The sequence below is a fragment of the Eleutherodactylus coqui genome, chromosome 12 (assembly GCF_035609145.1).
Source record: "Eleutherodactylus coqui strain aEleCoq1 chromosome 12, aEleCoq1.hap1, whole genome shotgun sequence".
Classification (NCBI taxonomy): Eukaryota; Metazoa; Chordata; class Amphibia; order Anura; family Eleutherodactylidae; genus Eleutherodactylus; species Eleutherodactylus coqui.
The window spans coordinates 106,607,839-106,624,819 of record NC_089848.1 but is presented as its reverse complement, the minus strand read 5'-3'; the positions used below and the strand labels follow the sequence as shown (position 1 = coordinate 106,624,819).

The 16,981-nt window shown below is 54.6% G+C and overlaps 1 protein-coding gene across 1 annotated transcript in view; it reads right to left on the bottom strand.

Moving 5' to 3' along the window:
* SVIL (supervillin) overlaps window positions 1-16,981 on the bottom strand; it is a 160,130-nt gene that overhangs the window by 36,254 nt on the left and 106,895 nt on the right. Inside the window, exons 18-23 of the mRNA XM_066584709.1 lie at window positions 16,476-16,489; window positions 14,540-14,694; window positions 8,570-8,708; window positions 4,746-4,793; window positions 4,342-4,419; window positions 1,148-1,210 (exon numbers count right to left, since the gene is read on the bottom strand). Coding sequence (XP_066440806.1) covers window positions 1,148-1,210; window positions 4,342-4,419; window positions 4,746-4,793; window positions 8,570-8,708; window positions 14,540-14,694; window positions 16,476-16,489 — 497 coding nt within the window. The remainder of the gene's footprint in view (window positions 1-1,147; window positions 1,211-4,341; window positions 4,420-4,745; window positions 4,794-8,569; window positions 8,709-14,539; window positions 14,695-16,475; window positions 16,490-16,981) is intronic.

Sequence of the window (16,981 nt, the reverse complement as noted above, 5' to 3'; positions counted from 1 at the left end):
GGAGATGTCAGGAGGAGGTCGGTTAGTGGAGGGTGGAAATACCAGTAGGTCAGTTTTTGAGAGGTTCAGTTTCAGGCAGAGAGAGGACATAGTGTTAGAGACAGCGGACAGACAGTCGGTGGCGTTCTGGAGGACCGGTGTTGTGATGTCACTATAGGAGGTATATAGCTGGGTTTCGTCGGAGTAAAGGTGTTATTGGAGGCCAAATGGCGATTGGCGCGTCGTCAGCGCTCATCTGATCTGCTTTTTTTCCCCTTTCCATAGGTTTGCAGCACATCAGCTGACAAATAAGCGCCATGAGATGGGAAATCTGTAATCCCTCCCCAAATGAGGGAAGCCCCCCGCTCTGGACAGTGATGACCATCGTACAAACTCCCTGTTGTTGAGCTACAATACAAGGCTAAAGTCCATCCCCTCATCGCTTATCACTGCAGGCCATACAAGAAGCCTTTAGCCCTTCTAGACAGGCCGACACATCCTGCACCAACTGAACGACGCAGAAGAATTCGTTTGCTTCTCCATCGTTGTTCAGTTTTTGCAAGCAGAAGGCTGAACGTGGGACCGGGCCGTGTGAACAGGCAGCATCACCGATGAAGGAGGGACCGGGCCGTGTGAACAGGCAGCATCACCGATGAAGGAGGGACCGGGCCGTGTGAACAGGCAGCATCACCGATGAAGGAGGGACCGGGCCGTGTGAACAGGCAGCATCACCGATGAAGGAGGGACCGGGCCGTTTGAACAGGCAGCATCACCGATGAAGGAGGGACCGGGCCGAGTGAACAGGCAGCATCACCGATGAAGGAGGGACCGGGCCGAGTGAACAGGCAGCATCACTGATGAAGGAGGGACCGGGCCGAGTGAACAGGCAGCATCAATGATGAAGGAGGGAACGGGCCGTGTGAACAGGCAGCATCACTGATGAAGGAGGGACCGGCCGGGTGAACAGGCAGCATCACTGATGAACAGCTGCCTGTTTACTGTAAATGGAGGTGGGTGGGCCAGAAAGACCCCTTGCCTAAACCATTTACTCAGTGAGTCTCGCTCCTGTGTAAAAGACAATTTTTGCTGGGGTGAACTGTTGGACAAACGCGCCAAACTGGTGGTCCTAGTGGTGGTAAAAGGGCCCTAACATTTCATTCCAAATCACCTTCCATCTCCAAGGAAGATGCTCTGCAGACGTCACCGGACTGGACTCTCTGTCATTACTGACCTTGAGGACAAACAAATATAAAAAGACTATAAGAAAGAAAATCTGCAGAAACGTATCACACAGCAAACAACAACGGGCCAGCGTCAGCCAGAGCGGCGCGGGGAGGGAGACCAGTTACAGGAAAGCAGCGGCTACAGGCAAGCGAAGAGTTACAACGAACGAAAAGTTCTCCGAGACCGAACAGTCTTAGCTGAACCCTCACTGGTTCTTTTACCCACCGGCCACGAGATTAGCGGGACGCGACCTTCGCATTATGCTACCATCCCATCTAATCCACCCAACAATCCCTAAGTTGTCCTCGCCTGGCGGACTGACATCGGATTAAGTGAGGTGCTTAATACAGTCAGCAGGGTCCGACCGGCGCTGTCTGGGTGCAGTTTATGCCGGATCTGGTATGTCTGAGGTTGGAGCCGAGCAGCGGCAAGCAGAGGCCTTATTGCACTAGAACACGTGATCCGCTACAGATGGAAACGCCCTTTCAGAAGTCTCATCCATACAACGTCAACTTAGTATGCGGATATTTATCCTTTCAACAGAGGGGCTGCACATAATGCAGACACACAAATCCCCCCCCCCCCCCCCCCCGAGGATCGGTCGTGCCGTGGATGGACTCTGCAGCATTATGCTTCAACCCTCAAGAATATACTTGTGTAGCAAGTAGGTTTGTTCCTTGTGGCTCCTAATAAGGATAATTTTGGAATACATACTGAGGGCTCATTTGCTGCAGTCACACCTCCCTTCTACTTTTTATTCCCCATTTAGACACGATAATTGCTCAAAAGATGTCACTCGAGCGACTTTTGAGCGATCATCGTTGTGTCACTTACAGCGTAAGATCATCGCACAAGATGGGCGATCACCTTGCACTGCCAGTGGAGGATGCAGAAGACAAGCGGGGTGTCCCCGCTTGTCTTCTGCATACAGCTGTTCTCCGCTCCGAGCGCCCAGCTGTCATACAGCCAAGCACTTGGAGCGGAGGATGCAGAAGACAAGCGGGGTATTTTCTGCACGGAGCGCCTGGCTGTTATACAGCCGAGCGCTCCGTGCTAGGTATGGAGAACAGAGCTGGACCGCTCTGTTCTTTATACCCAGCCCATTATCAGAGAGCGGGATACAGCTGAAACAATTGTATCAGCTGTATCCCGCTGTGAATCCCTGATAAGGCTGATCATCAGCACGCTGAAAGACGATGATGAGCGACGGGAGAATGAAAACGGCACGATGTCAGGGCAGTTACACACGATTATCACTCAAAAGACGGCTTTGAGCGAATTTTGAGTGATAATCATTGTGTCATAATGGGCCTTTAGTCTTTTATTCCTATATGATATGAGCCGCTCACAGTAAGTAATTGGCATGTTTTTGAATGTTTCACATTTATTGTTTATACTCTAAGGCCGGTTTCACACGGGTGACAAAATCGTGCGATGTTTCTCGCGATGCGGCAGCACTACAAATCGCATGTATGTGAAGCTGATGCTTTTCAATGGGATCCTTCACATTAGCGAGGTTTTGTAGGCTGCTACATTGCGAGGGAAAAAAAATGCGGGCTGCTAAATATTACTGCGATTTACGAGGTTTTGTAGCCCATGTTTCCCTATGGAGCCTGCCTATGTATCGCACGGCACGAAAACGCGTTTGTGTGGTGCAACTTTTACAGTATAAAATCCTACTGCAAAGGCCATAAAATAAGCAATGCAATAAGGGGCAATTTATAAGACCCTGGTTGGGTCACCGCCCCTTATTACCCACATGAGCAAGCAGTGGAGACCGAAAGGAAGACAATTCACCAAAACACAAATAACGTTACCTACGTGGCCTTTCAGGAAGTAACCCGGAGGTAGTACTAGTGCTGCTTGTATTAGCGTCGTAGTTCAGCAGGACTTGCTGTGGCTACACTAATGCCTTTCAATGTGAAGGACGGAGTGGCTGACTGGCAGTCTGCTACTATATCTGTACTCATACGATCTGTGTATGGACCCGGGAACAAGACTGCAGTGATGGGGCAAATGGGCTTATATACATGGCTCGGACAAGAAGGGAACACTTAAGTCCCACTTTGGATCCTGTTTAATGAAGCATGCGGAGTGTGAACCAGCTCTCATCTTTAGCGTACGAGGTGCCCATGGTTGGCCGGCTAATTCTGGTAATCTCTGGGCCAACCAAGCTGCTGGGCTGAAAACTCAGGGCCCACCACAGGATGTTTGGCCTTCCGGGAGTTCGTGTATGGCAATTTGGTCAGTAGACGCTGGATTTTCTCCTGTTCCTCCTGTCCTGATGCTGGAGGGTATTCTGTGGGGCTCTGGTAGATCCTCCTGTTCCTCTGGTCCTGATGCTGGAGGGTATTCTGTGGGGCTCTGGTAGCTCCTCCTGTTCCTCTGGTCCTGATGCTGGAGGGTATTCTGTAGGGCTCTGGTAGCTCCTCCTATTCCTCTGGTCCTGATGCTGGAGGATACTTTGTGGGGCTCTAGTAGTTCCTCCTGTTCCTGGCTGTTCTTCTGCCCAGCTCTCCTGGTGTAACGCCCCATGTCCTGCTATTTGCCCCATACTCTTGTTCGGACAGTAAACCTTCTTGCTGCGGCATGTATGGATGTACCATCCTGGGAGGAGCAGGACGGCCGTTATAACCTGATTGGCTGCAGGTTGCACCTCTTGTGGCGGTAGTGAGAAGGACACCAGCAGCACTCAGTACTAGAGAGGAAACAGTCAGGAAGGAGAGGAATTGTCTCCCTTTGAGGGTATCTTGCGTTCGCCTATCTCGCGCTCCTGTTTTAACTTTTTTTTTTGCATCAGAGCAAGCAAAATGGATTCCGGATGAAATCTGCTTCCTGCGGCGCTGCCAACGCCAGAGCGGCTATTTAAGGGATACGACGTGGCTGGCGGCAGCCGTACTGAACAGGGCTTTCCTGCAATGTCTAAGCGTTCCTGAGGTGGGTCCTACGCAGCGCGGTCTGAGGGTCCCTGAACAAGGACTCCTGCTACACAGCTTTTGTTTGCATGCAGACACATCCAACATCACTTGCAAATTAAGGTGGGGATGGTTGCAGCGGCCGGGTAAGAGCGCACACCTTCCTGCAACGCTCGGCGTCTCTCAGAAGCAGTAATATTGCTGGTGCACAGGGTTTCCTCACCTGATGTACAGGAACAATATACTGGCATTTATGGGCGGCAGGTATATTGGGGGTGTAAATAGAAGCATAGACAGGTTCCTATGGACAGAGGCAGAAGCAAAGCAAGAAAACAAATTAGAAGAACGCAGTAGTCAAAAAAGAAAAGAACAACGTCTGCTTCTTGTTCTCGGCCTCCATACCGCAAAGGCAGGCAGAAGCAAATGCTGGCATTCCTTACGAAGCCACACACAGCCCATGCAATGCCGTCAGCCGCCATCTATATACACAAACCACTGGCGCATTCACAAAGCCGGCCGTATGCTTGGAACACGGCGCCAATGGTTCACACGCCAGCAGTAGAGCGATATCAGGCGGCATATGACAGCACAGCCAGCAGTAGAAGCCGTCATGGCGGTCTGGCTTACCCACAGCCGATTAGACAGGACATAATCATCCTTCATATCTCCTTCTTCCTACAGGTTAAAACAAACAGACTCCAGTAAAGTAACAATCGGCGACATTCTCAATGCCGGCCACCGCCATGTTGTATCCCCTGTGACGAGGGATATAGTACGGGGCAGACAGTCCGCTGCTGTTCTTGTCACACATTGAAGAGAAAGCCTCCGTCTGGGGCTGCAGAGTGAATGCTGCCTGTGACCAAAGATTGCCATGTTGACCTATGACCTCTCACACATTAGAGGTTTTGTCGTGACTCATAATTGGCCACAATGCAAAAAGCCAGAAAAAATTCCACCAAAGATAAATTAACCCCTTTAGTGACCAAGCTTTTTTTTCGTATTTCCATTTTTTCCCTCCCTCCTTTATTTATCCATCGCCGTCGCTGCATGAGGGCTTGTTTTTTACGGGCAGAGTTGGATTTTTCAGTGGTACTATTTAATGTACCATATAATGTACTGAAAAACGTAAAAAAAAACAAAAAAACCCAAACACGACATTCTACCATCTTTCGGTGCTTTTTGTTTCTATGGAGCACAAACTGCAACACAAATTACCTGATAACTTTTTTCTGTGGGTTGGTACGATTATTACTATACCAAACTTGTATAGCTTTTTTCTGTACTACTTGTAATTTTTTTCAAAGATATTTATTTTTTTTAATGATTATTTTCTGCCGCCATCTTCTAAGCCCAATCCTTTTTTTTATTTTTCCACCGACAGTTGTACACAGGCTCTTTTTTCGGCAAGACATCCTGTAGTTTCTGTTGGTACCATTCTGGAATACACACGACTTTTTGATTGCTTTTTGTCTTGGAGACAGGGTGACCAAAAAAAGCGCATCTCTGGTGCTTTAATTTTTTTTTTTCGGACAACGTTCACCGTGCGGGGTATAGAATGCATTATTTTGATAGATCAGAATTTTACGGATGTGGCAATACCATATATGTATTTTTATTTTATTAGAGTCTTTTATTATAAATATGGCAAAAGGTTTTTGTTTACTCTTAACTTTTATTACTTTTTAAAAAAAATAATTAGTGAAACTTTATTGATCTTATTTTTACTTTTTTGTTTTAGTCCCCCTAGGGGACAACAACCTGTGATGCTTTGATCGCTCCTGCAGTATGATAAGATTACATCATACAGCCATCGGGCTGGCAGTCTACAAGGACACCCACGGGGATAGCATGAAAGACATTCTGCCATGACAGCCCTCAGGTCTTTCAGAAGGCCCCCCAGCTGCCATCGCAGGGGACCGTTTGGGGCATTTAAAGGGTTAACAGCTCCGATGAGCCGTGCGGCTCATCGGAGCTGTTGCCACTGGGTGCCGGCTGTAATAAACAGCTGGAGCCCGCGCTGTAAGGAGGCAGATCGCCATGCAATCTCTCTTCATACATAGACTGCCAATACAGCGCATCAAAAGGCGGTCACTAAGGGGTTAATCTCAAGTACCAGAATAGCCAAGTAAAAGCGCTACCATCTTCTATGATATCAAGGCAGCAGCAGTGTGTGTGCGCCATCCATGCGAGCGGGAACCTTCAGCGGCCCACCACTGATCATCAAGTTATCCCCTATCCAACTTATATCCTGGCTTCCCTCCCTCTACCAGCCAACCTACGGGGGCGCCACAGGCTAGGATCTTCACTTGATTATATGAGCCGGATTAGCGCAGTCTGCTACTGTATGTCATGCTTTAGAACTTTACCATCCAGATTGACATCACCCGGGCCATCTGACGCTGGACGCCACCCAGGTGGAGGGCCGCGGGCGACGCTACACGCCACCCAGGTGGAGGGCGACGCCGCACGCCACCCAGGTGGAGGGCCACGGGCGACGCCGCACGCCACCCAATCAGGATTCCTGATGTAAACCAACAGGCTGTCATGGAGGGAACCGTGGCATAAAATAGTCATCGTTTACAAGGAGGATTGAAAATCCGTCCATCATCACCGGCACACTGCTCCTTGTAATCACTTGTAGGCCGACAACAGCAGCATACAAAGCTATACCGACTCCTCCGTGTACACTGGCCCCCCCGATGCATAGACTCCTCCATGTACACTGGCCCCCGATACATAGACTCCTCCGTGTACACTGTCCCCCCTGATGCATAGACTCCTCCGTGTACACTGTCCCCCCTGATGCATAGACTCCTCCGTGTACACTGTCCCCCCCCCCCGATACATAGACTCCTCCGTGTACAGCAGCACTCTGATGCATAGACTGCCCCGTGTACACTGGCACCCCAATACACAAGACACACTGTGCTTCAGCATTGGACACTTGCAATTTTCAACCCCCTTGCCCTCCATAGATCTGCAGGCTGAAGACCCGGTGATGGTCAGTGAGGTGTCATGTGACCTGCTAGTGTCCCAAAAGCACGCATCCAAAAAAACTATTAGACTGCAACACAACTCCAGCGCGAGCGATTTGTGTGCGACGCATCTACGATTTGGCGGTTTTCTTGCAGCACTGGAACAGTTACATAACAAGTCGCACAAATATTTGTTAGATCTGATGAGGCACGGCCGAGCCCCACGGTGGAGAGTTTTACAAGACAGTCGTCCATGATAAAACTGAAGCAGGCGTGCCTAAAACAAATGCAACAGTTTCTGAAGGACGGAGGATTTTTTTGCAAGTACATCGAGCTGCAGATCCCATCCGAGCGGAACAGTTCACCCCCGAGGTAATGCAGCCAGTATGGGCAGAGCCAACAGACCCGACTGCAGGAGCTCCCCGGCAGAGGAACGACCATACAACGGAGCGCAGGATGTAAAGGATGGCACGTGCCATGCACAAGGGTCAAGGCGGGAGACAGGGGAAACGAGTCCCGGGGGCATGAGAGACGGGGGAACAAGTCCTGAGTAACTGGGGTTCTGAATGACGTGGGTTCGACTGCTGGGGGTCTGAATGACCCCTAGACTGCTGCACTCAAATTGCGCATGTAAACAACATGGTGGTGCGCAGGCTTGACTGCAGCTCTATCCTGCTCTATGGGGACCGGCGGGGACTGATGCACTTGGCAATCTCCCTCCGGCTTAAAGAAGTCTAGCGTGTGGTCTGCCATTCACACAGGGACTTGGGATCACTGGGGGTCCCAGCAGTTGGACCCCCAACAATCAGACGTCTATGCCCTATCCTGCAGCCTGACAGGAGCCGATGCCAATCATACGGTCTGCAGCAGCTGAGCACGGCACCCATCGGACTAGTAAGGGGCACCAGCTTCCATAAATCAATGGCTTCTTTCCCCGTCGGGCGCATAGTTCCCGGATTATTGGATCAGCGGATGAACGGGCACATCTGTGTGAGGAGGCAGCGCTGACAGGAATGCGGCAGTTTGGGGGACCGACAATCCCATTAATGATCATTTGTGAAGGCGGAATCACTGGACTGTGCGTGTGCGAGGGGCGTCCGTAAATGTGCCGTGTGTCATCAGTGACCGATTACCATCCAGGATACAAGACTGACCCCATTAGAGAGATCCAACACGAAGTCACAAGAGACAGAACTACTGTTGGCGCCCCCCGATGTGGTACAAGGATGTCCCACCTGTTAATCCAGAACAAATCAGAACTGACTGTCCGCAGTAACAACGCAGCTCCACCCACGGCACCACCGGAGTGTTCTTACAAATGTCTGAGCCCCCGAGCATGAAGCGCAGCTACCGACGCGGGATTAGCGGCCGGTTATATAGATATAGTGCAGCGCTCAGTCATCAGCTGGCGTCAACAAGGACTGGTAGATCTCAGCGACAAGTCGGACAGTTCACGCCTAACATGGTGCTCTTTACCTTCTTCTTCAGCGACTGCTCACATTCCTGCAGCTGGCAGCCGGAGCTGCGCTCGCTGACGGATACTTTGCTGTACTCCTGCTTTTTGTTCAGCCTGTTCTTCCAGTCTTCCTCCCCGCTCTTCTTCAGCAGTGCCAGCCTAAGAAGGGATAAAGTGCGACATTGTTTAGGAGACATTCTTAGCGAGTCCACGGAGACCCATTACCCCACTCATTTACGGACTTTCTACTGCTGACATTTGGCTTTACACAATGGCATTCGGGCAAAGTTGGCATACTGTAGCCGCGGGTCACAGACTTGCCCGGTGGCAGAGCAGGCTGTTGGGGATGCAGTTGCCCGCATTTACGATATTTGATATCGTACCGATGGAGGCTGCCAAGCTTCCATCCTCGGTGCGCCATCACAAGCGGTGGATTCACAGTAGCTGAAAAATAATCCACAGCAAGTCCTTCCAGGCTGAAGGGGCGAAATCTGCGCCAAAACTCATGTCTTAATTCCCATGAGCCGATGCAGACTTCATACATGTGCTGCATGGGAACAAGTCCGTGAGGTCTGTCCGCACGCAGAGGATCCGTCCCCATACCTTGTGGATTAGATTTCATGCCTCATTAGCGCTGTAAGCGGACTCGCAGCGGCTCCGCTCATGCCGCGGATTTCCCCCGTAGCATGCGGACAGGAGTTTCTGCATAATCGCATTGTGGAAGCTCTGCAACCTTTCAGACGCTGCTGTACATTCGCAAGAATCTGCGTCTGATTTCTCCTCGCTGATTTCACCTCTAAACCCGCAGCTAATCTGCCTTTACCCTCTTATATGCCGAGGATCCGCACACGGAGTTTATCACCCGCATGTGGAATTCCAGAGATGAATTTGGCGCCTCCTCTGCATCAAGAAGGAACCCTCCGCTGTTTTACTGCATGCTGTTGTATGCTCCACAAATGGCGCAAATAAAAGGTATTCATATCAAGTGGTGCGTAATGACAGTGAATGTCACTACTTGGCGGTTCGGCTACCATGTGGTTTTCTGCATCTGCGACACATCACAACACGTTAACAACAAGCACTGTGTGTCCGATACAGCAGGCCCTTCCACACGGGAATGGGGAGGAGGACAGAGAGCGGTGGAGCAAAACCCGTACGGCCGAGGGAATTGTGAAGGATGAATCCACATATAAGGTGGAAGGAGAAGAATGATCTCTTCATAGTGGAGGTGCTGCCTGAGCAGATGACGCACCGCCTGGATGTAAGAGCGAGGACAGGACTAACAGCCGGCAGCGGAGGCAACGCAGCACCCCTGTCCTGGCTGACGAGATGACGCACCGCCTGGGCGGGTGTAATAGAATAAGAGGGCAGGACTAACAGCTGGCAGCAGAGGTGACGCAGCTCCCCTGTCCTGGCTGACCAGATGACGCACCGCCTGGGCGGGTGTAATAGAATAAGAGGGCAGGACTAACAGCTGGCAGCGGAGGCAGCACAGCACCCCTGTTCTGGCTGACCAGATGACACACCGCCTGGGCGGGTGTAATAGAATAAGAGGGCAGGACTAACAGCTGGCAGCGGAGGAGGTGCAGCGCCCCTGTTCTGGCTGACCAGATGACACACCGCCTGGGCGGGTGTAATAGAATAAGAGGGCAGGACTAACAGCTGGCAGCAGAGGCGACGCAACGCCCCTGTCCTGGCTGACCAGATGATGCACCGCCTGGGCGGGTGTAATAGAATAAGAGGGCAGGACTAACAGCTGGCAGCGGAGGAGGTGATGCAACCCTGTCCTGGCTGACCAGATGACGCACTGCCTGGGCGGGTGTAATAGAGCGAGAGGACAGGACTAACAGCCTGTCCTGGCTGACCAAATGACGCACTGCCTGGGCGGGTGTAATAGAGCGAGAGGACAGGACTAACAGCCTGTCCTGGCTGACCAGATGACACACCGCCTGGGTGGGTGTAATAGAGCAAGAGGACAGGACTAACAGCCGACAGCGGAGGAGGTGCAGCACCCCTGTCCTGGCTGACCAGATGACACACCGCCTGGGTGGGTGTAATAGAGCAAGAGGAGAGGACTAACAGCCGGCAGTGGAGGTGATGCACCCCTGTCCCGGCTGACCAGATGATGCACCGCCTGGGTGGGTGTAATAGAGCGAGAGGAGAGGACTAACAGCCGGCAGCGGAGGCGGCGCAGCACCCCTGTCCTGGCTGACCAGATGACTCACCTCCTGGGTGGGTGTAATAGAGCACGAGGAGAGGACTAACAGCCAGCAGAGGAGGAGGCAACGCAGCACCCTGTCCTGGCTGACCGTCATCACACAGGCATAGAGCATCTCATTAGTAACTGTTTTGGGACCCACAAATTGCTTGTATGCTTTGCCCACCCACTGAGCTGATGAAGGGGTTAAAGGCGTCTTTATTAACTGGTCACGTATCTTATTAAATACAAGGAGAAGCTTCCCGCCCCTTCGGTCACGTCCTCCATGCTTTAACCTGCTGTGCCGTTCTCGTTCCTGGGTGCGATCAGCCTGAGAAACGCCCGGCGGATGGAAATGGGCGACGAATGACAAGTGCGCAAATCTTTTGGCACTCAGTTTCTGCTGGCATCTGAACAATTATCCTTCGGTCTAGACGCAGCAGGAGATCCGTTGGGGAGGCTGGACCCCGCGCTCGTCTCTCCGGAACCACCTTCTTACTCGCCAATTTACGATCAGATAGAAGTTTCTTTGTTTGGCACTAAATTAGCTGCTAAGAAGGTTCTGGAGAGACGAGCGCTGGAAACGCCCCTTTGACATGAGCCGACGGCCGTCTAGATGAGCGAGTGACATCACCGATAGTTCATTCGCTGTTGTGCGCACTCGTGCAGAATGTTCACTTCTCCGCTCAGCGCTGACTATGTGAAACCACCAAGTGGGAGCGTTTACACGTAGCGAGAAGTCAGCTGACCTGCAGACTGAAACTGAGCGGCAAGCGCACGATGGCTGGCGTTTAGACGTAACGATTATCGCGCACTTCGTCAATCATTATGAGTAAATGGGCCGCACTGATACCCCCTCCTCCCCCACCAGGGGTCTACAGCCATCAGCAACACATCAGAACGGCTGCGGACATCCAAGAGTGTGTCCGTCCCTGTCGGGGCGCAGCTTTCACCCCGTAACATTGCGCCATTCTTCCAATGAGCGGGAATGATGTGCGACAGACAGAACATTTACACCAAACGGAACTTTCTGGACGTCTGAAATGGAGGGTGGAAACAGAGTCACCTACCCGTCCAGAGACCACTTACCGCTCCCGAGACAGCTGCTCGGACCCTGAAAAGAGAGACAGACTCATTGCATTCCTGATGTCCGGTGGATACGAGGAGCGCCTGCAGCCCGTTCCATGCCCGTCAGCAGAACAACCCTTCGTCCCCTATACAGCCGAGGGTTCGTGAGCGCAGGGAGGTAAGCCGCAGAGCGCTCTGGCAGCCACAGGTTGCCCCTCCCCCCCACATACCAAAGTCATGCTGCCTGCCGATACTTGTGGCTTTTGACGACTTAACTTATGGGATCGCCCAAAGTGGCGCAGTCGTGGGCGCTTCTCATCACCCCTCACCCACATGTAAGTATTTATAGCATTTACTACAAAAGACGCAAAAAAACGGATTACGTGCCGCAAAGACCAATGAGCAGACAGTTCCGACCAGAAGGGGGCGCTGCGGCCCCTCCGACCAGAAGGGGGCGCTGCGGCCCCTCCGTCTTCTGTACACGCAGCGTCCGCTCAATACATAACCGGAGAACTACAAGACACGTTTTGATTTCCCCCTTGTAAGCGCTGCGGAATATATTGGTGCCATATAAATATTATCTGTTCCTAATCATAGGAGAGCGTCATTATCCATCTGCAGCCCCCCCTCTGTGCAGCCCCCCATATCCCCCCCTCCGTGCAGAGACCCCCATATCCCCCCCCCCCCTCCGTGCAGAGACCCCATATCCCCCCCCCTCCGTGCAGAGACCCCCATATCCATTCCTCCGTGCCAGGCCCCCAACACCCCCCTTCCGTGCAGAGGCCCCCATATCCCCCCTCCTTCCGTGCAGAGGCCCCCCCATATCCCCCCTACTTCCGTGCAGAGGCCCCCATATCCACATACCTCAGTGCAGAGGACCACCCATATCCCCACCTCTCCGTGCAGAGACCCCCACCTCCGTGCAGACACCCCCATATCCATCCCCCCTTCCGTGCAGAGACCCCCATATCCCTACCCCCCTTCCGTGCAGAGACCCCCATATCCCTACCCCCCTTCCGTGCAGAGACCCCCATATCCCTACCCCCCTTCCTTGCAGAGACCCCCCATATCCCTACCCCCTTCCGTGCAGAAACCCCCATATCCCTACCCCCTTCCGTGCAGAAACCCCCATATCCCTACCCCTCTTCTGTGCAGAAACCCCATATCCATCCCTCCTTCCGTGCAGAGACCCCCATATCCATCCCCCCTTCCGTGCAGAGACCCCCATATCCATCCCCCCTTCCGTGCAGAGACCCCCATATCCATCCCCCCTTCCGTGCAGAGACCCCCCATATCCATCCCCCCTTCCGTGCAGAGACCCCCATATCCATCCCCCCTTCCGTGCAGAGACCCCCATATCCATCCCCCCTTCCGTGCAGAGACCCCCATATCCATCCCCCCTTCCGTGCAGAGACCCCATATCATCCCCCCTTCCGTGCAGAGACCCCCATATCCATCCCCCCTTCGTGCAGAGACCCCCATATCCATCCCCCCTTCCGTGCAGAGACCCCCATATCCATCCCCCCTTCCGTGCAGAGACCCCCATATCCATCCCCCCTTCCGTGCAGAGACCCCCATATCCATCCCCCCTTCCGTGCAGAGACCCCCATATCCATCCCCCCTTCCGTGCAGAGACCCCCATATCCATCCCCCCTTCCGTGCAGAGACCCCCATATCCATCCCCCCTTTCCGTGCAGAGACCCCCATATCCATCCCCCCCTTCCGTGCAGAGACCCCCATATCCATCCCCCCTTCTGTGCAGAGACCCCCATATCCATCCCCCTTCTGTGCAGAGACCCCCATATCCATCCCCCCTTCCGTGCAGAGACCCCATATCCCTACCCCCCTTCCGTGCAGAGACCCCCCCATATCCCTACCCCTCTTCCGTGCAGAAACCCCCATATCCCTCCTCCCTTCCGTGCAGAGACCCCCCATATCCCTACCCCTCTTCCGTGCAGAGATCCCCATATCCCTACCCCTCTTCCGTGCAGAAACCCCCATATCCATCCCCCCTTCCGTGCAGAGACCCCCATATCCATCCCCCCTTCCGTGCAGAGACCCCCATATCCATCCCCCCCTTCCGTGCAGAGACCCCCATATCCATCCCCCCTTCCGTGCAGAGACCCCATATCCATCCCCCCTTCCGTGCAGAGATCCCCATATCCATCCCCCCTTCCGTGCAGAGATCCCCATATCCATCCCCCCTTCCGTGCAGAGACCCCCATATCCCTACCCCCCCTTCGTGCAGAGACCCCCATATCCCTACCCCCCCTTCTGTGCAGAGACCCCCATATCCCTACCCCTCTTCGTGCAGAAACCCCCATATCCCTCCTCCCTTCCGTGCAGAAACCCCCATATCCCTACCCCTCTTCCGTGCAGAAACCCCCATATCCATCCCCCCTTCCGTGCAGAGACCCCCATATCCCTACCCTCTTCCGTGCAGAAACCCCATACCCATCCCCCCTTCCGTGCAGACCCCCATATCCATCCCCCCTTCCGTGCAGAGACCCCCATAGCCATCCCCCCCTTCCGTGCAGAGACCCCCATATCCCTACCCCCCTTCCGTGCAGAGACCCCCATATCCCTACCCCCCTTCCGTGCAGAGACCCCCATATCCATCCCCTCTTCCGTGCAGAGACCCCCATATCCCTCCTCCCTTCCCGTGCAGAGACCCCCATATCCATACACCTCTCTGTGCAGATACCCCTATATCCCCCCTCCCTACCTGTCTCGGATGGACATGTTCTTGCCGGGGATCTCCAGGTCCTCCCTCGGTGTCGTCGGCGCTGATCTCGGGCGTCCTCTCCGGAGCTCTGCTGTCCGCCGCGGGCGGGGAGGCTCTGCCAGGAGGGCGGGAGGCCGGCGGGAGCAGCTCTGCTTCTAGGGGAGAACAGCTGAGGGTTAGCGAGCGGCCACCGGCGCCCCGCCCCTCTAATCCACCGGCGCCCCGCCCCTCTAATCCACCGGCCGCGCCGCCCCCTAATCCACCGGCCGCGCCGCCCCTAATCCACCGGCCGCACCGCCCCTAATCCACCGGCCGCACCGCCCCCTAATCCACCGGCCGCACCCGCCCCTCTAATCCACGGCCGCACCGCCCCCCTAATCCACCGGCCGCCCCGCCCCCTAATCCACCGGCCCTGTAACCCCCTTCAGTGCTGTATTTGCGGCGAAATTCCTGGCAATTTGGCGCAATGTAGGCCACGCCCCTTTCCAGACAAGTTAGAAAAAACTGTCCGAAAGCGTCTGACATCACGTGAGCGATGGGGCGATCTGACCATAAAAGGGTCATATTTGTGTAAATAAGCGGCATTGTTCCGTGTCGCGGCTGTAGGGGCCGCACACTCGGACGTTCGCCAACGCTCTACCGACGCGGGAACACGCTTCCACTGATGGGATTTTTGGTGCGACTTTTACTCCAAGTGCCCCGTGTGACCAGTAATTACCTGCGGAGTCCTGCAGAGCGGCACACCTGATCAGGGGGGGGGTCTCACTGTTGGGAGCCCGCTAGAGCATTCACCAATACAGGGGGGTCCTGGTGGCCCCCCCAGACTGCGTCAAGACCCCGAAGACCTTCAAACCAAGACTTAGAATCAACCCCAACAGTGTCGTGCGGCCCCCCAGACTACACGCTTCCCACGGCGTCGCCTCCACGCCCCCCCCCCCCGACTACACGCTTCCACGGTGTCGCCTCTGCTGTCCCCCTCCCATCACATCTCGCTGACCGCCCCCCCCCCCCACATCTCGCTGCCCCCCCTCCACACATCCCGCTGACCGCCCTCCCACCCCTCCACATTCACTGCCCCCCACACACACACACACATTTCAAGATCCCGAAGACCTCAAACAAGACGGAGAATCAACCCCAACAGTGTCGCCTCTGCGGCCCCCCTCACACACATCCCGCCGCCCCCCCACCCCTCCCCCTCACACACATCCCGCCGCCCCCACCCCTCCCCCTCACACACATCCCGCCGCCCCCCCCACCCCTCCCCCTCACACACATCCCGCCGCCCCCCCACCCCTCCCCCTCACACACATCCCGCCGCCCCCCCTCCCCCACACACACATCCCGTCGCCCCCTCCCCCACACACACATCCCGCCGCCCGCCCCCCACATACATCCCGCCGCCCCCCACATACATCCCGCCGCCCACCCTCACACACATCCCGCCGCCACCCCCCCCTCTCACACACACATCCGCCGCCCCCACCCCCACCCAGCTCGTTGCCCCCACCAGCTCGTTGCCCCCACCCCCACACACAAATCTTGGTTACAGCTCACCTCCTCCCCTCCCTGTACATGCAGGATTACACTGAGAGGAGACACCAATATATAGAAAACACAGGACCTACCATTCACAATAGTCACAGCTCACCTCCTCCCCACCCTGCACACAAACCACCACAAGGATCCTCTCATCAGACGGACCCTTTTAGTGAGGATGCAGAAGAGACAAAGTGGAGCTCCGCGGCCTAATGCCAAGTCTGTGACAGGCCCCTCAGCTACCTTATGTAGCAGCCAGGACCCAGGTACCGCCTGACATCAGGGGTCCACAAGCTGCATATACAGGGAGCAGAGGCCATGAGACGTCCCCCGGACTCAGCAGCCGGCTTTAATGAGCCCGTTTAATATAAGACCACCATGGAAACCCTTGTGGTACTGCAATTAAGAATCCTGGGGTCAACACAAGGGTTAAAAGGGATTTTCTGGGCCTATTCTCAATATCAGACTGGTGGGGGGCTGTTGCTCGGGACCACCAGCGTATTCACCGTGGATTTCTGTGGCTGGCATAGACTTGCGCTGCCATGTTTCTCATATACAAGTCCCAATGCAAGTCTATGCGACTCTAAAATACAAGCGGAACCCGGATGGCGCCCGGGGGGGGGGGTGGGGGGGGGGGGGGGGGGGGGGGGGGTGGGGTGCTGTCAGCTCAGGGTCTACAGGCTAAACGGGCGGCCCCCCGCTGTGACATTCCCTCTAGTGGTACGAAGTCCATCCCTGCAGCAGCTCGAAAACACAAAGGAAAAAGTTCTCAGCTAGAGAAGAGCGAACGTACTCGTAATGAGTACTTACGCACCCGAGTACCGCCATTTTCGAGTACTTCAGTACTCGCGCGTAAAGATTCGGGGGGGGGGGGGGGGGGGGGGGGCGGGTAGAGGCGCGGCG